The sequence below is a fragment of the Tursiops truncatus genome, chromosome 9 (genome assembly GCF_011762595.2).
Source record: "Tursiops truncatus isolate mTurTru1 chromosome 9, mTurTru1.mat.Y, whole genome shotgun sequence".
NCBI classification, from domain to species: Eukaryota; Metazoa; Chordata; class Mammalia; order Artiodactyla; family Delphinidae; genus Tursiops; species Tursiops truncatus.
The window spans coordinates 54,000,567-54,020,603 of record NC_047042.1 but is presented as its reverse complement, the minus strand read 5'-3'; the positions used below and the strand labels follow the sequence as shown (position 1 = coordinate 54,020,603).

Sequence of the window (20,037 nt, the reverse complement as noted above, 5' to 3'; positions counted from 1 at the left end):
AGAGCCCATGCACTCTGGAACCCGCGCACCACAACAAGAGAGAAGGCAGCATGTCACAACAAAAGATCTCGCATGCCTCAACAAAGATCCCACGTGCTGCAACTAAGACCTGATGCAGCCAAAAATAATAAAATAAATAAATAAATAATAAATCTTTTAAAAATAAATAAAGAAAACCACATCAAAAAGAATGAAATACCTTGAAATAACCTTAACCAAGGAGGTGAAAGACCTATACTCTGAAAACTATAAAACTCTGATGAAGGAATCTGAAAATAATACAAAGAAGTGGAAAGACATACTATGTTTTTGGACTGTGAGAATTAATATTGTTAAAATGACCATACTACCTAAAGCAATCTAGAGATTAAATGTAATCCCTATCAAAACACGTATGACGTATTTCACAGAAATATAACAAATAATCCTAAAATTTATGTGGAACCAGAGAATAACCCAAATTGCCAAAGCAATCTTGTGAAAAAAGAACAAAGCTGGAGGTATCACACTCCCTGACTTCAGACTATACTACAAAGCCACAGTAATCAAAACAGCATGGTAATGGCACAAAAAACAAAGACATAGGTCAATGGAACAGAATAGAGAGCCCAGAAATAAACCCATGCACATATGATCAATCAATCTACAAAGGAGGCAAAAAAAAAAAAAAAATACAACGGAGAAAAGACAGTCTCTTCAATAAGTGGTGCTGGAAAACTGGTCAGCTACATGTAAAAGAATGAAATTAGAACATTCTCTAACACCATATACAAAAATAAATTCTAAATAGATTAAAGACCTAAATGTAAGACCTGAAATCATTAAACTCCTAGGGGAAAACATAGGCAGAACATTCTGTGACATAAACCCCAGCAATATATTTTTTGGGTCTATCTCCTAAAGCAAAGGAGATAAAAGCAAAAATAAGCAAACAGGACCTAATTAAACTGAAAAGCTTTTGCACAGCAGAGGAAATCATTGACAAAATAAAAAGACAACCTACTTAATGAGAGAAAATATTTACAAATGATATGACAGATAAGGGGTTAACATCCAAAATAAACAAACAGCTCATACATCTCAACATCAAAAAAACCAACCCATTTTAAAAATGGGCAGAAGACCTGAAAAGACATTTTTCCAGAGAAGACATACAGATGTCCAAGAGGCCCATGAAAAGCTGCTCAACATCACTAATCATCAGAGTAATGCAAATGAAAACGAGACATCACCTCACACCCATCAGAATGGCCATCATCAAAAAGAGCACAAATAACAAATGCTGGAGAGGGTGTAGAGAAAAGGGAACCCCCCCTACACTGTTGGTGGGAGTGTAAATTGGCACAGCCACTGTGCAAAACAGTATGGAGGTTCCTCGGAAAACTAAAAATAGAACTACCATATGATCTAGCAATTCCATTCCTGTGTATATATACAAAAAAAATGAAAACAATTCAAAAAGATACATGCACCCCAATGTTCATAGCAGCATTATTTACAATTGCCAATATATGGAAGCAACATAAGCGCCCACTAACATATGAATGGATAAAGAAGATGTGGCATATATATTCAATGGAATATTACTCAGCCATAAAAAATAATGAAATTTTGCCATTTGCAATAACATGGATGGACTTGGAGGGTATTATGCTAAGTGTAACAAGTCAGACAGAGAAAGACAAATACTGTATGATATCACTTATATGCGGAATCTAAAAAAATAAAACAAATTAGTGAATATAAGAAAAAAGAAACAGCATCACACATATAGAGAATAAACTAGTAGTTACCAGTTTATTGGAGAGGGGAGGGGGGAGGGGCAAGATATTGGTAGGGAACTCAGAGTTACAAACTACTATGTATAAAATACATAAACTACAAGGTATATTGTACAACACAGGAAATATGGCCAATATTTTATAATAGCTATACATGGAACATAACCTTTAAAATTGTGAATCACTATGTTGTACACCTGAAAACTCATAATACTGTATATCAAATATACCTCAATAAAAAAATAAAGTGAAAATGCAACCCACAGAATGGGAGAAAATATCTGCAAATCATATATCTAATAAAGGACTTGTATCTAGAATATAACTCTTACAACTCAGTAATATAAAGATAACCCAATTTAAAAATGATCAAAGGTTCTGAATAGACATTTCACCAAGAAAATATATATATATATATATATATATATATATATATATACACAAACAGCCAATAAGGAAATGAAAAGATGCTCAACATCGTTAATCATCAGGGAAATGCAAATTGAAACTACAACAAGATGCTACTTCACACCTACTAAGATGGCTAGAAGCAAAAAGTCAGGTAAAAAACAAGTGTTGGGGAGGATGAAAACTTGGAACCTTGCCTGATACACTGCTGATGGAAATTTGAAATGGTTGCAGCCACTTTGGGAAACAGTCTGGCAGTTCCTCAAACAACTAAACACAGAGTTACAGCTTGACCCAGAAATTCCACTCTGAGGTACATACCCAAGAGAAATGAAAACATATGTCCACAGAGAAACCTGTATACCAATGTTTACAGCAGCATTATTCGTAATAGCCAAAAGGTAGAAACAACCCAAATGTCTATTAACAGACAAAAGGATAAATAAAATGTGGTAAATCCACACAATGGAATATTATTCAGCCATTAAAAGGAGTAAGTACTGATACACATTAAAACTTGGATAAACCTTGAAAACAGTATGCTAAATTAACGAAGCCAATCATAAAAGTTTACGTATCATATGATTCCATTCATATGTATGTCCAGAATAGAAAAAATCTAGAGAGACAAATAGTACATTAGTGGTCATTTAGGACTGGTGTGGCTGGATAGTGACACAGAGTGTCCATAACTAAGGAATATGGAATTTCTTTTTGAGGTAATGAAATGCTCTAAAACTGACTGTGGTGATAGTTTGCATGCATCTTTGAATATACTAAAAATCACTGAGTTGTAAACTTTAAATGGGTGAACTGTAAGGTGTTTAAGTTATTTCTCAATAAAGCTATTTTAAAATGATTATAAAACTTCACTGAAAGACATGCCATATTTCATTTAACATAAGGGACATTAAAACACTAAGGAATTAAAATATTCCCAATAAAACTATGAACCATGATAAAAAGACTTCGATTATGAGAAATAGCCTAACTTCAGAGATAATAAATTGTTTTAAAAAATAGTAATACTGGGACTTCCCTGGTGGCGCTGTGGTTAAGAATCCACCTGCCAATGCAGGGGACACGGGTTCGAGACCTGGTCCAGGAAGATCCCATATGCTGCGAAGCAACTAAGCCCATGTGCCACAACTACTGAGCCTGTGCTCCTAGAGCCCGCAAGCCACAACTACTGAAGCCCGCACGCCTAGAGCCCATGCTCCGCAACAGGAGAAGCCACTGCAATGAGAAGCGCACGCACCGCAATGAAGAGTAGCCCCTGCTAGTCGCAACTAAAGAAAGCCAGAGCACAGCAACAAAGACCCAATGCAGGCAAAATAAATAAACAAATAAATAAATGTTTCTTTAATAATAATATTGTATTTATATTTGAAAGTTCCTAGAAGAGTAGATCTTAAAAGTTCTCATCACACACACACACAAAAATTTGTAACTGTTATGGTCATAGATGTTAACTAGACTTACCGTGGTAAGCATTTTCACAATGTATATAAATATTGAACCATTATGTTGAATGCTTAAAGCTAATATAATGTTATATGTTAATTATACCCCAATTTTAAGAAATGAAAAAAAGAATCAATTTTTGCTACATGATATATGTACCTTTGAATATAATTAAAACTACTTATGTAATTAGTTAGAACAAAAAATATTAGTAATAATAATAAAATCTATCTTATAATCAATACAAGTAAAATAATGTCCTAAACAAATGGAGAGCTATTATTTTCCCAATCACAAAAATAGTGTATCATTAAGATAGCAATTCTCCTTCAAATTAACCTATAAATTCAATATACTTTCAAAGTCTCAACAGTGTTTTTCAGAAGAGTTATTAACAAGTTGGTGCCAAAATTCATATGGAAAAATAAAGTGACAAGAATAGCCAAGGCAATGTTAAAGAAAAATGTGAGGAAGGAAAGCCAAAGCCCTCTACAAAGATACAGCATTTAAAATAGTGTAGTGCCAGCACAGGGATCAATAGTCAAAGAACAGAATAGGCCCAAAATAGGTTCATGAATACATGGAAATTTGATACAGCATAGACTGGCATTATTAATCAATGGGGAATGACCGATTATTGAATAAATGGTGCTGGGTCAACTATCTGTCCACATATAATAAGATAAAATTAGATCCTTAACTTCATATCATACACAAAAACTGATTTGAGAAGGATTAAAAATATAAACGGGAAATGGAGGGAAAAGGCAGGTCCAAGAAATAGCAGATGAAGATCATTTAACCAGAAAAAATATAATAAAGCAAGATTCATTCATTCAAAAATATTTATTAAGGTCCTACTATGTGTAAAGCAGTGCTACAGACACTGGGGATACAATGATGCATAACACAAAGTCCCTGCTTTATTGAGCTTACAGACCAAATATAAATTTTTTTAAAACTTAATGAAACAATTATCTATTTTTAAAAGGATACATACACAGACTTTTATAGAAAGATTCACAAGAAACTAGCAATAACAAGTGTTTCTAGGGAAGGGACTTGGATAGCTGATGGAATACAAATAGAGAGATTTCTAACAGCATGTGCTTCCTCTTGTAACTCTTGAATTTTGCATCATACACGTTATGTGAAGGAACAACTATTTGAAGGAACTAACCTTATAATAAATATAAGAGTTGTACAATAGTGAAATGGGTTGCTCCAAACTTAAAGGTATTTAAGCAGAGAATGAAGGCCATTTGTTAGGGATATTATTGAAGAAGTTCTCCCAGGAGGCTGGGGACAAGTGAATTAATTATCCTCTCATACCTCTTTCATTGCATAATTCCATGATTTCTCTCCATTTGTGACATGGGCCCTGCAAAGTCCAGACAAGAGCTCCCTCATTTGTTTGATAACTATGCGGGATCACAAAATGTGGGTAAAGACAACACCATTCCCAGCACTAATGGCTGCCTCAGATAGAAGCAAATACTGCACATGCCAAGTATTCTTCTAATTTAATGTCCACACATAGCTACCCACATTAAAGAGAGACTTCTTGTGTTTATTCATCTTCCTTACACATACAGCTAGCAGAGTGTCTAGCACATGGCTGACAGATTACAACCTGTCGTAGGCAGACCTCTAAGATGTCCTCCAGTCAGCCCTACTTCCCAGTATTCATTTTGTTACATTATCCCATCCCTTTGAATATGGGCTTGACCTAGTGAAATGGCTCTAACAAAGAGGAAAAGTGATGGATATCACATCCATGAGCTGGTTATGAAAAACTGTGACTTATGTCTAACTAACACACTCTTTTCTACTGCTTTCTCTGCTTATGCACTTTGATGAGAAAAGTTGCCATGATGGAAATACAGCAAGCTCTGGTCAACAACTAGAGAGAAACTAATTCTGCCAACAACTATGTGAGCCTGGAAACAGATCCTTCCTCAGTCGACCTTTAAGATGACTATAGCCCACCCAACAACTTGACTGCAGCCTGTGAAAGGACATGAAGTAGAGGATCCAAATAAGCTGCACTGCTGGCTCACAAACTTTTAAGACAATAAATGTGTGTTAAATCACTAAATTTCTGGATAATTTGTTACACGGTAATTTTTCTATCAAACCTGAAAGAACATGAGTTTCAAGTGTTCGCTTTGGGTGAAGCTGTAACCTGTAACTGCTAGTTTTTTAATGGCAAAAACTCTGTATCATACATTTTTCAAAAATGTAAAACATTATCAACCTTCTTCGTTATTCCATTCTATAGAGATGGCCGGTAGGTGTAATGAATAGTTTCATAATCTCCCAAAAGTTGTCTCCAATGTTTTTTACTACTGCCCAAGAAGTGGGGCAAAACTCCTTAATAATCATTCTTAATGTGTGTTTAAAAATTAATTTCATGGGCTTCCCTGGTGGCGCAGTGGTTAAGAATCCTCCTGCCAGGGCAGGGGCCACGGATTCGAGTCCTGATCCAGAAAGATCCCACATGCCACAGAGCAACTAAGCCCGTGTGCCACAACTACTGAGCTTGCACTCTAGAGTCTGTGAGCCACAACTACTGAAGCCGGCGCGCCTAGAGCCTGTGCACCGCAATGAAGAGTAGCCCCTGCTCACCGCAACTAGAGAAAGCCCGCGTGCAGCAATGAAGACCCAATGCAGCCAAAAATAAAGTAAAAAAAAAAATAGATAAATTTATTTAAAAAATTAATTTCATGGGATAATAGTAGGTACTACAAAACAAAAACTTTTTGGTCAAATAAGAGACCATACAGAGTTAAACAAAACTATGTGTGTTCCTTCATTGCAGTTCAAACTACCAAAAGAATATGAGGTCATGTCAGCTGGAAGGAAGAAATAAAACTGTCTTCGTTCATAGATGACATGACTGTCTATGTAGAAAATATGAAAGCATCCAATAAAAAACTCCTAGAACTAGTTGAGTGACTATAGAAAATTTGTAGGCATAAGGTTAATATACAAAATTCAATCATCTTCCTATATACCAGCAATGAACAAGTAGAATTTGAATTTTAAAACACAATACCATTTGTATTTATACCCTCCAATATTAAATACTTGAGTAGAAATCTAACAAAATATGTACAGGATCTATTTGAGAAAAAAATTATAAAACTCCGATGAAAGACATTAAAGAACTAAATAAATGGATATTCCATGCTCATGGAAAAAAACACAACATTGTCAACATATCAATTCTTCCCAACTTCATCTATAGATTCAATGCAATCTCAATCAAAATCCCAGCAAGTCATTTTGTGGATATCAACAAAATGATTCTAATGTTTACACTGAGAGGCAAAAGCCCCATAATAGCCAATACAAAATTAAAGGAAAAGAATAAAGTTAAAGGACTGTTACTATCCAACTTCAAAACTCACTGTAAAGCTAGAGTAGTCAAGACTATGTGGTATTAGTAAAAGAATAAGCAAATAGATCAGTGGAACAAAACAGACCCACATAAATATAGACTGATCTTTGACAAAGGAGAAAAGGCAATACAATGAAGAAGATAGTCTTTTCAACAAATGGTACTGGAACAACTGGACATCCACATGCAAAAAAATAAATCTAGACACAGATCTTATACCTGTCACAATAATTAACTCAAAAAGGATCACAGACCTAAATGTCAAATGCAAACTATAAAACTCCTAGAAAACATAGGAGAAAATATAGATGAAGCTGGGTTTGGCAAAGATTTTCAAAATACAATACCAAAAGCACAATCCATGAAAGGAAAGAATAAACTGGACTGCATTAAAATTAAAAATTTGTTCTGCAAAAGACACATTCAAGAAAATTAGAAGACAACCACAGATTGTGAGAAAATATCTGCAAAAGACGTATCTGATAAAAGACTGTTATTCAAAATATACAGAGAACTCTTAAAACTCAACAATAAGAAAACATGATTAAAAAATGTGCCAAAGACCTTGCCAAATACCTCACCAAAGAAGATATACAGGTGGCAAATAAGCATATGAAAAGATGCTCCACATCACGTGGCACCAGGGAAAAGTAAATTCAAACAATGAGATACTAGTACACATCTATAAGAATGGCCACAATTCAAAACACTGACCGAATGCTAGTAAGGCTGTGGAGCAACAGGAGCGGTTACTCATTGCTAGTGGCAATCAAAAACAGTACAGCTTAGAAGACAGTTTGTCAATTTCTTTAAAAACTAAACTATTTAAATATATTATTACCATACAATCCAGCAGCTGCACTCCTTGCTACTCACCCAAGGAAATAAAAAACTTATGTCCACACAAAAACCTGCACATGGATGTTTATTGAAGCTTTATTCATAATTGTCAAAACCTGGAAACAACCAAGTTGTCCTTCAGTAGGTGAAGAGATAAATAGTGGAACATTCAGACAATGGATCAAGGCTAAAAAGAAATGAGCTATCAAGCCACGAAAAGACATAGAGGAAACTTACGTGCATATGATTAAGTGGAAAAAGCCAATATGAAGAGGCTACATACTGTATGATTCCAACTATATGACATTCTGGAAAAGGCAAAATTATGAAGACAGGAAAAAGATCAGTCTCCAGGTGTTTGGAGAAAGTAGAGATGAAAAGGTAGAGCACAGAGGATTTTTAGGGTAATGAAAATACTCTGTATGATATTATAATGGTAGATACATGGCATCATACATGTGTTCAAACCTGTAAGAATGTACAACACCAAGAGTGAATCTTAATTTAAGCTATGGACTTTAGGAAATAATGATGTATCAATGTAGGTATCAGTTGCAACAAATGTATAACTCTGGTAGGGGATGTTGATAATGGATAAACTGCATATGTGGAGGAAGGAAACCTATGGGAAATCTCTACCTTCTCATTTTTGCTGTGAATCTAAAACTGCTCTTAAGAAAATAAAGCCATAAAAGCAGTTGTAACATAAAATAGTCTCTTAAAAAAATGGCAAGAGAACTTTTACAGTCTGATCATTATGACTTTTTTAACATCTTTATTGGAGTATAACTGCTTTACAATATTGTGTTAGTTTCTGCTGTATAACAAAGTGAATCAGCTATACATATACATACGCCCCCATATCCCTTTCCTCTTGCATCTCCTCCCAACCTCCCTAACCCACCCCTCTAGGTGGTCACAAAGCACTGAGCTGATCTCCCTGGGCTATGCAGGTGCTTCCCACTAGCTATCTATTTTACATTTAGTAGTGTATATATGTCAGTGCTACTCTCTCACTTTGGCCCAGCTTGCCCTTCCCGCTCCCCCAGTCCTCAAGTCCATTCTCTACGTCTGTGTTTATTCCTGCCCTTCCCCTAGGTTCATCAGAACCATTTTATTTTTTTAGATTCCATATATATGTGTTAGCATATGGTATTTGTTTTTCTCTTTCTGACTTACTTCACTCTGTATAACAGACTCTATGTCCATCCACCTCAGTACAAATAACTCAATTTCATTTCTTTTTATGGTTGAGTAATATTCCATTGTATATATGTGCCACATCTTCTTTATCTATTCATCTGTCGATAGACACTTAGGTTGCTTCCATGTCCTGGCTATTGTAAATAGAGCTGCAATGAACATTGTGGGACATGACTCTTTGAATTATGTTTTTTTCAGGGTATATGTCCAATAGTGAGATTGCTGGGTCATATGGTAGTTCTATTTTTAGTTTTATAAGGAACCTCCATACTGTTCTCCAAAGTGGCTATATCAATTTATATTCCCACCAACAGTGCAAGAGGGTTCCCTTTTCTCCACACCCTCTCCAGCATTTATAGTTTGTAGAGTTTTTTGATGATGGCCATTCTGACCGGTGTGAGGTGATACCTCATTGTAGTTTTGATTTGCATTTCTCTAATGATTAGTAAAGTTGAGCATCCTTTCATGTGTTTGTTGGCAATCTGCATATCTTCTTTGGAGAAACATCTATTTAAGTCTTCTGCCCATTTTTGGATTGGGTTGCTTGTTTTATTGATATTGAGCTGCAGGTATATTTTGAAGATTAATCCTTTGGAAACACAAAAGACACTGAATAGCCAAAGCAATCTTGAGAAAGAAAAATGGAGCTGGAAGAATCAGGCTCCCTGACTTCAGACTACACTACAAAGCTATAGTAATCAAGACAATATGGCACAAAAACAGAAAATATAGATCAATGGAACAGGATAGAAAGCCCAAAGATAAACCCATGCACATATGGTCACCTTATCTTTGATAAAGGAGGCAAGGGTATACAATGGAGAAAAGACAGACTCTTCAGTAAGTGGTGCCGGGAAAACTGGACAGCTACATGTAAAAGGATGAAATTAAAACACTCCATAACACCATACACAAAAAATAAACTCAAAATGGATTAAAGACCTAAATGTAAGACCAGACACTATAAAACTCTTAGAGGAAAACACAGGAAGAACATTCTATGACATAAATCACAGCAAGATCTTTTTTGACCCACCTCCTAGAGAAATGGAAATAAAAACAAAAATAAACAAATGGGACCTAATGAAACTTAAAAGCTTTTGCACAGCAAAGGAAACCATAAACAAGATGAAAAGACAATCCTCAGAATGGGAGAAAATATCTGCAAATGAAGCAACTGACTAAGGATTAATCTCCAAAATATACAAGCAGCTCATGCAGCTCAGTATCATTATACTTTTATAGACATGTTGCTGCCATATTTAACTCCTTAATATCTAGTCACACTGGGGACTATTCCATTTCAAAAGATCAACGTTGAAGATTCACCTCAAATAACTATTTGGTGGCATTTTTGAACAGCCTCTTTCCTCCCCTTTTTTCTGCCAAATTAAAGATCAGCTCCCTCCAGAGTACTTTCTTAATATTCTATATATAAATATTGGTTGTTTACTTGTTCACATTTCTAAATTATTAACTCCTTCAATGCTGTAATCCTATAAAGCAGCACCTAGTTCAATTCCTGATATAGAAGATACTCAAAATAGGTTGTCTGTATATCTATATCTATCTATCTATCTATCTATATATATATATCAAAGCAGTATGAATGACACAGATGTACGACAAAGAAAAGATACAACCAGGTACTTATAAAAAGTAGTAAAAACACTAATTTTAGTATAATGTGATCTTTGAAGATATAGCAAAGACTGTTTTTCCTTAATTATTACACAGATTACACATACAATTTGTGTGACAAACATACAATCCAGTAGTACTCTCTAGCAGTAGTTTTCTGGCAATAGTGTAAGTTCTGCACTTAAATTTTTTCAATACTTCTTTACTGTGAATGCTATTTTGTATTCTTACAAAAATAAGAGGACATCTTCAGTCAAATATTTAAGTTTATATTACTGTTACACACCTATATCACAGGTTTCCAACCAGTAAATGACAAAAAGGTAACATACCAAATGAAACTGATCCACCTTTGGGATTCCATCCTCATTTGTCTCAAATTTCTGATTTTGAACAGAGAGCTGTTAAAGAGAATGAGAATGAATAAGTTCCCAATGTACCAAAATACTGATCCTATAGCAGAGGCAAATCTGGAACTTTTTAGGTTCTAGAGAGAAGAGCAGAGCTCAAAGAAAGCACATTAGTTCTTGCAGGATAAAAAAACTTTCATAATAACAACTACCAAACAGTCCCTGGGGCTCCTAACATATCAAGCAGAGTTGATGTACACACTATAAGCACTTTTAATACTTCCTCACTTTATAAGCAAATATATTAAAATTTTGTAGCACTCCCATTCATGGTTCTACTTTATGTCCACAACCATTTTCTTCTTTCTTCTCATCTTCAATTTATAATATCTTGCTCTGTTTTCAAGTACCCCTGCGAACTGCCTTATATCCTTTCTGGAACAAGATAAGGTATTTAATAAATTAAGGTAAAGTCAGCCAAAAGGAAGGCATATATACACAAGGCTGAAACTCTGGCAAGAGGACTAGATTACTCTCATAAGTGTAAGAACTGCAACAAACAGGTGGTACCAGAAGCTATGAGAGTAAACAACAACACCCAAGGAAGGGCTGTACAGTGAAAACTTTAGTAGGATGTGGGCTAAATCCTTCGGAACACTAACATTTAACAGATAGGTAGTAAAGAGGAGTAAAAGAAATGCCCAGTCACAGAGGCAAAAGAAGAACTTAGAAGGTATTGTGTCACAGAAAACAATGGGTAAAGTAATTACTGTGGATATTTTTTTCCTGATAGATCAGACTTAACCATATTTTTAGGCTAAAGGAAAGGTGAAGAATAAAAAGAAAAGAAATAGACTAAAGATACAGCGAAGACAGAAGAATGGTAAAAGTGAGGTATTAGAACAGGAGAGAGAATGGGGTCAAGGTCACATGCAGATGGCTTACACTAGAGAAGGAGCACTTTAATTCTCTGAGATAGGAGTAGAAGACAGAAGACCAGGTAAAGAGGTGACCAGTTTGTAGACAGAAGCACTGAAATTTTATGGAAAGCACATATCTCAGTTTAAAAAAAAAAAATTAAGAGGCAAGGTCTACTGAGAAGAACGGGTATAAGATTTAGGTAGGGGCTTGAGGAAAGCAGTAAAAGGTTTAAAGTAATCGTTGAGGGAAATATGAGAATGAACTGACTGTGGGCAGGTGAAAGGACTAAAAGAAAGCACTGAGGACCTAACAGAAGTAAGACTGATATGGTGGTAACATTCTGCAAAAGCATTCAGTTCCCAAGGTGTTCAAGGGGTCCCATTCCATACCAGTCTCCCCTCTTAAAATAAAATCTAAATATAACATAACCAACAAACCTAAGAAGACTCTGAAAAGTGGAAATAAGAAGCTAAAGAGGAAAGAAGAAAGTGAAGTGGCTAGGAACCTTGGGATTTAAGAAATGACACAAGGGTGAATTCCCTGGGTTTTATTTCTGACTCTCCTATATCCCACAATGGATGCTAGAGAAGCTTGCAACCCAGAAATGGCAAGAGTCACAGACCAAAAGAGCCCCAAGAAAAGCCTGCTCCATCTAGCTAAAGGACTGTGAATAGGGTAGTCTAGCAGAACAGAAAACCTTTTTGGTAACAGCCTCTACTCCAGCCAAACACCAAAGGAAAAACTGTCAGCGGGGCTGTGGGTACGAGTGGGGAGCTGAACTCCCACCCATACTCATCAGCAAAAAGGCAGAACAAGGTTGTATGTGATGGCACTAGTTGGCAATCTACTCCAAGGGGTACTGTCAGTGGGACCCAGTGGACAGCTATCTTCTACTACCACTCAACAGCAACAAAGTGGAAAAAGCAGTGTGAGGCAGTGTTAGCCAGCACTCTATTTTTCCCTCTCCGCTCCCCAGGTGACAGGAGGACCCAGCGGGAAAGGAAACTTATACCCTCACCAGGTAGCAACAGGTACACGGAGATGGAATAAGGCAGTGGTGAAGCAGTAACAGTTTAACACTCTGCTCCTCCTGCTCCCTGCACTCTGTTAACAGAGAGATGAATTTCCACTCCCAACCATCAGGAACGAGAAGAGGCAAAGTAGTACAAATCAGCATTCCACTTTTGCTGAGGTGGTGTCAGCAGAGCTCAATGGGGAGCTGAAGATCTAAAGTCATCTGAAACTGTACACTACACCTAAACAAGGTAACTGTCTGCAAAAAAGGAAGATTAAATAGGATGCAGAGTCTCAGAACATAATACCCCAAATGTTCAGGCTACAATCAAAAATCACATGTCAAGTTTAAAACCAACAAAATCTTAAATGACAAAAAGACAATCAACAGAAGACATCAAGAGGACACAGATGCAAGGATTATCTGACAAGGATTTTAAAGGAGCCATGATAACAATGCTTAGAGATCAATTAGAAACATGCATGAAAGAAAAAAAAAGTAGAAAGCCTCAGCAAAGAAGACAGAAGATATAGAGAAAACCAAATAGAAATTTTAGAAATGAAAAACAACAACAGAACAACAGAAATAACTCACTGGATTGGCTCAACATTGGTAGAATGAATATGACAGAGGAAAGCACTGATGAAACTGAAGATAGAAAAACAGAAAATATCTGGATTGAACAACAGAAAGAAAATGAACACAGCCTCAGGAACCTGTGGGACAATAACAAAAGATCCAAAATTTGTATCATCAGTCTCAGAAAAAAAGGAGAAAGAGTGTAGGATTAACAAAATAGTTATATGAATAACAGCTGAACCAAATTTCACAAATTTGCTAAAAAACACAAACTGAAGAAACTGAGCAAACCCCAAAGAGAGTAAACCCAAAGAAATCCGTGCTAAGACACATCATAATCAAACTTCAGAAAACTAAAAACAAAGTCTTAAAAACAGGTGGAGAGAAACATCACATTACCTATAAGAGGAATAATGATTCAAATGACAGTGGAGTTCTCATGAGAAACCATGAAGGCCCAATGAAAGTGGCACAGCATTTTTGAAGCACTGAAAGAAAAGAACTATAAACCCAGAATTCTGTACGCAGCAAAAAACATCCTTCAGAAATGAAGGCGCAATTAAGATGAAGGAAAACTAACAATTTGTCACCAGCAGACTTACCTTGAAAGAATGGCTAAAGTAAGTTCTTAAAATAGAAAGGAAATGATAGAAGAATAAATACTGAAACATCAGGAATGAAAAAAGAATTGAAAAGAGTAAAAATACGGGTAGATGTTACAGATGATCCTCATAAATAACACACTTTGAGAAGTGAACTCCAAGCTCTCTGCACTTGGATCCAATAAGAAAGGAATAGTGAGTCTGAGGTTCTTGGGTGGGTCTCAAAGGAGGTCCAGAAACACATGAAATTCCTGCACAGAGGAGGGCATTAGAGATGTTAGTGGCTCCATCCAGCCTGGAAGCCTTAATCCTCCTACATACAATTCGGTAATAATGAGATCCATTCCACTCAGTCTGCTTAATTACGATATTAGCATCACTTCCAGATTTTAGGGGGCTGCCACCCATTTTCCTTCTCTTGAGATTTCTCTTAATTGGAATATTGGTGAAAGGCACTCATCATAGGCCACATCAGCTGTACCTAAAGGAATGACAGATATGGAATATTACTTTTCCCCTTGTCTCTTAGTTGGGGATTAAACATCAAAACGAAGCATAATGTATAAAAAGTACACCTGACCTCTAAACAGAAGTGTTACTCACATCCATGTAAGGCTTTCTAAAAGGAGGACTTCTCACCAAAGAGCTCATAGAAGACAAGGTTAGAGATGCCTTAATAGGGCATTGTAAAATATAAGAGACTTCACTGTAATCAGTGCAATGACACTTATTAGTAACTTATTTCCAAAGCCTGGGCCCCTTCAGCAATTGTTTATCATTGGCTTCAGTGAAGACTGCACCTTCAAGGCTTAATATGTGATGTGAATGCAGAAGGTGGTCTTGAACGCAGCCTCAAGACACTGAAATTCTGAGATGGGACGTTACTTAAGAAGTGATGTCCTTCTCTGACTTTCACATGCCTCACGTCTACACTTAGGATGATGATGTGCTCCCTCACATGGTTGTTTAGGAGGATGCAATGAGATGAAGTTCATAAAGCACTTATTAACTAAGTTCCAAACATGCACTATGTGTTCCCAGCAAGGGAGGATGTTATCACCTCCAGGCTTCGGAGGTCAGATCCCAAGGAGAGGACTGGGGTTGGCTGCGTGAAGACATCTTGAAGGGGACAACTGCACCACGGCTAGTGGGGAGGGAGTCTGGGAAAAAGTCTGGACCTTCCTAAGAGGCAAGAGACTATTATTTCGGGGTGTGCAAGGAGAGGGTATTCTTTCCCTGTCTGTCCACAGAAAGCAGAGCAAAACCTAAACGAGCTCCAGAGATGGGTGCGAGCCACGGCTATCACCTCGGACACCAGAGACGGGCATGAAACGCTAACTGCTGCTGCAGCCACCAAGAAGCCTGTGTGCGAGCACAGGTCACTATCCACACCCCCACCCCAGGAGCCTGTGCAGCCCACCACTGCCAGGGTCCCAAGATCCAGGGACAACTTCCCCGGGAGAACATACGGCGCGCCTCAGGCTGTTGCAACGTCACGCCAGCCTCTGCCACTGCGGGCTCGCCCTGCATTCCAATTACAACTACCTTACCCCTCCCTCTTCCCGACCTGAGTGAGCCAGACTGCCCTAATCAGCCGCTGTTTTAACCCTGTCCTGTCTGGGTGGGAACAGAGGCCTGAAGACAACCTACATACAGAGGCGGGGCCAAAACCAAAGCTGAACCCCAGGAGCTATGCAAACAAGAAGAGAAAGGGAAATTTCTCCGAGCAGCCTCAGGAGCAGCAGATTAAATCCCCAAAATCAACTTGAAGTACCCTGAATCTGTGGAATACCTGAATAGAAAACGACTCATCCCAAAAAGAGCTTGTGGACATTGGGAGCAACTGTAGACTTGGGGTTTGCTCTCTGCAACTGACTTCTTTCTGACTTTTATGTTTATCTTAGTATAGTTTCTAGTGCTTGTTATCATTGGTGGGTTTATTGAGTTGATTGCTCTCTTCTTTATCTTTTTTTATCATTACTACTTTATTATTCTAATAGTTTTTTAAAAAATTTTTTATTTTCGTAATTTTTTTAACTTTCATTATTTACTGGGTTTTTTTCTTTCTTTTTTTCTCCCTTTTCTTCTGAGCTGTGTGGATGAGAGGGTCTTGGTGCTCCGGCCTGGTGCCAGGCCTGAGCCTCTGAGGTGGGAGAGCCAAGCTCAGGACACTGGACCACCAGAGACCTCCCAGCCCCACATAATATCAATTGGCTAGAGCTCTCCCAGAGATCTGCGTCTCATCGCTAAGACCCAGCTCCACCCAACAGCCAGCAAACTCGAGTGCTGGATGCCCCATGCCAAAAAACTATCAAGACAAGAACATAACTGCACCCATTAGCAGACAGGCTGCCTAAAATCATACTAAGTTCACAGACACTCCAAAGCACACCACCGCACACGGTTCTGCCCACCAGAAAGACAAGATCCATCCCCACCCACCAAAACACAGGCACCAGTCCCCTCCATCAGGAAGTCTACACAATCCACTGAACCAACCTTACCCACTGGAGGCAGACACCAAAAACAACGGGAACAATGAACCTGCAGCCTGCAGGAGACCCCAAACACAGTAAGTTCAACAAAATGAGAAGACAGAGAAATATGCAGCAGATGGAAGGAACAAGGTAAAAACCAACCAGACCAAACAAATGAAGAGGAAATAGGCAGTCTACCTGAAAAAGAATTCAGAGTAATGACAGTAAAGATGATCCAAAATCTTGGAAACAGAATGGAGAAAATGCAAGAAACATTTAACAAAGAACTAAAAGAACAAAAGAGCAACAAAACAATGATGAACAACACAAGAAATGAAATTAAAAATTCTCTAGAAGGAATCAATAGCAGAATAACTGAGGCAGAAGAACAGATAAGTGACCTGGAAGATAAAATAGTGGAAATAACTACCACACGGCAGTATAAAGAAAAAAGAATGGAAAGAATTGAGGACAGTGTCAGAGACCACTGGGACAACATTAAATGCACAAACATTCGAATTATAGGGGTCCCAAAAGAAGAAGAGAAAAAGAAAGGGTCTGAGAAAATATTTGAAGAGAGGATACTTGAAAACTTCCCTAACATGGGAAAGGAAATAGTCAATCAAGTCCAGGAAGCGCAGAGAGTCCCATACAGGATAAATTCAAGGAGTAACATGCCAACACACATAGTAATCAAACTATCAAAAATTACAAAGAGAAAATATTAAAAGCAGCAAGGGAAAAGAAACAAATAACTACAATGGAATGCCCCATAAGGTTAACAGCTGATCTTTCAGCAGAAACTCTGCAAGCCAGAAGGGAGTGGCAGGACATATTTAAAGTGATAAAAGGGACAAACCTACAACCAAGATTACTCTACCCAGCATGGATCTCATTCACATTTGACAGAGAAATTAAAACCTTTACAGGCAGCAAAAGTTAAGAGAATTCAGCACCACCAAACCAGCTTTACAACAAATGCTAAAGGAACTTCTCTAGGCAGGAAACACAAGAGGAGGAAAAGACCTACAAAAACAAACCCCGAATAATTAAGAAAATGGTAATAGGAACATACATATCGATAATTACCTTACACGTAAATGGATTAAATGCTCCAAGCAAAAGACACAGACTGGATGAATGGACACAGAAACAAGACCCATATATATACTGTCAACAAGAGACCCACTTCAGACCTAGGGACCCACAGACTGAAAGTGAGGGGATGGAAAAAGATTATTCTAAGCAAATGGGTATCAAAAGAAAGCTGGAGTAGCAATTCTCATGTCAGACAAAATAGACTTTAAAACAAAGACTATTACAAGAGACAAAGAAGGACACTACACAATGATCGAGGAATCAATCCAAGAAGATATAACAATCGTAAATATTTATGCACCCAAAATAGGAGCACTTCAATACATAAGGCAAATGCTAACAGCCATAAAAGGGGAAATCAACAGCAAGACAATCATAGTACGGGGCTTTAACACCACACTTTCACCAATGGACAGAGCATCCAAAAAGAAAATAAATAAGGAAACACAAGCTTTAAATGACACATTAAACAAGATGGACTTAATTGATATTTATAGGACAATCCATCCAAAAACAACAGAATACACTTTCTTCTCAAGTGCTCATGGAACATTCTCCAGAATAGATCACACCTTAGGTCACAAAGCAAGCCTTGGTAAATTTAAGAAAACTGAAATCGTATCAACTATCTTTTCTGACCACAACGCTATGAGACCAGATATCAATTACAGGAAAAAACTGTAAAAAATACAAACGCATGGAGGCTAAATATGCTACTAAATAACTAAGAGATCACTGAAGAAGTCAGAGGAAATCAAAAAAATACCTAGAAACAAATGACAATGAAAACACGATGACCCAAAACCTATGAGATGCAGCAACAGTTCTAAGAGGGAAGTTTATAGCAATACAATCCTACCTCAGGAAACAAGAAACATCTCAAATAAACAACCTCACCACACCTAAAGCAATTAGAGAAAAAACAAAAAAAAACCCCCAAAGTTAGCAGAAGAAAGAAATCATAAAGGGCAGATCAGAAATAAATGAAAAAGAAATGAAGGAAACAATAGCAAAGATCAATAGAACTAAAAGCTGGTTCTTTCAGAGGATAAACAAAATTGATAAACCATTAGGCAGACTCATCAAGAAAAAAAGGGAGAAGACTCAAATCGACAGAATTAGAAATGAAAAAGGCAGAAATACAAAGGGACACTGCAGAAATACAAAGGATCAGGAGAGATTACTACAAGCAACTATATATGCCAGTAAAACAGACAACCTGAAAGAAATGGACAAATTCTTAGAAAAGCACAACCTTCTGAGACTGAACCAGGAAGAAATAGAAAACATAAAAAGACCAATTACAAGCCCTGAAATTGAAACTGTGATTAAAAATCATCCAACAAGCAAAAGCCCAGGACCAGATGGCTTCACAGGCAAATTCTATCAAACATTTAGCAAAGAGCTAACACTTATCCTTCTAAAACTCTTCCAAAATTTAGCAGAGGGAGGAACACTCCCAAACTCATTCTACGAGGTCACCAACACCCTGATACCAAAACCAGACAAAGATGTCACAAAAAAGGAAAACTACAGGCCAATATCACCGATGAACACAGATGCAAAAATCCTCAACAAAATACTAGCAAACAGAATCCAACAGCACATTAAAAGGATCATACACCATGATCAAGTGAGTTTTACGCCAGGAATGCAAGGATTCTTCAATATACAGAAATCAATCAATGTGACACACCGTATTAAAAAACTGAAGGATAAAAACCATATGATAATCTCAACAGATGCAGAAAAAACTTCCAACAAAATTCAACACCCATTTATGATAAAAACTCTCCAGAAAGTAGGCATAGAGGGAACCTACGTCAATATAATAAAGGCCATATAAGACAAACCCACAGCCAACATCGTTCTCAATGGTGAAAAACTGAAACCATTTCCTCTAAGATCAGGAATAAGACAAGGTTGCCCACTCTCACCACTATTATTCAACAGTTTTGGAAGCTTTAGCCACAGCAATCAGAGACAAAAAAGAAATAAAAGGAATCCAAATCTAAAAGAAGTAAAACTGTCACTGTCTGCAGATGACACGATACTATACATAGAGAACCCTAAAGATGATACCAGAAAACTGCTAGAGCTAATCAATGAATTTGGTAAGGTTGCAGGATACAAAATTAATGCACAGAAATCTCTTGCACTCCTATACACTAATGATAAAAAAATGTGAAAAAGAAATTAAGGAAACACTCCCATTTACCACTGCAACAAAAAGAATAAAATATCTAGGAATAAAC

At 37.1% G+C, this 20,037-nt stretch overlaps 1 protein-coding gene across 1 annotated transcript in view; it reads right to left on the bottom strand.

Annotated features, from left to right (window-relative positions):
* Nucleotides 1-20,037, bottom strand: part of STK31 (serine/threonine kinase 31) — an 82,365-nt gene that overhangs the window by 6,306 nt on the left and 56,022 nt on the right. Inside the window, 1 exon segment of the mRNA XM_019931277.3 lies at nt 11,073-11,141. Coding sequence (XP_019786836.2) covers nt 11,073-11,141 — 69 coding nt within the window.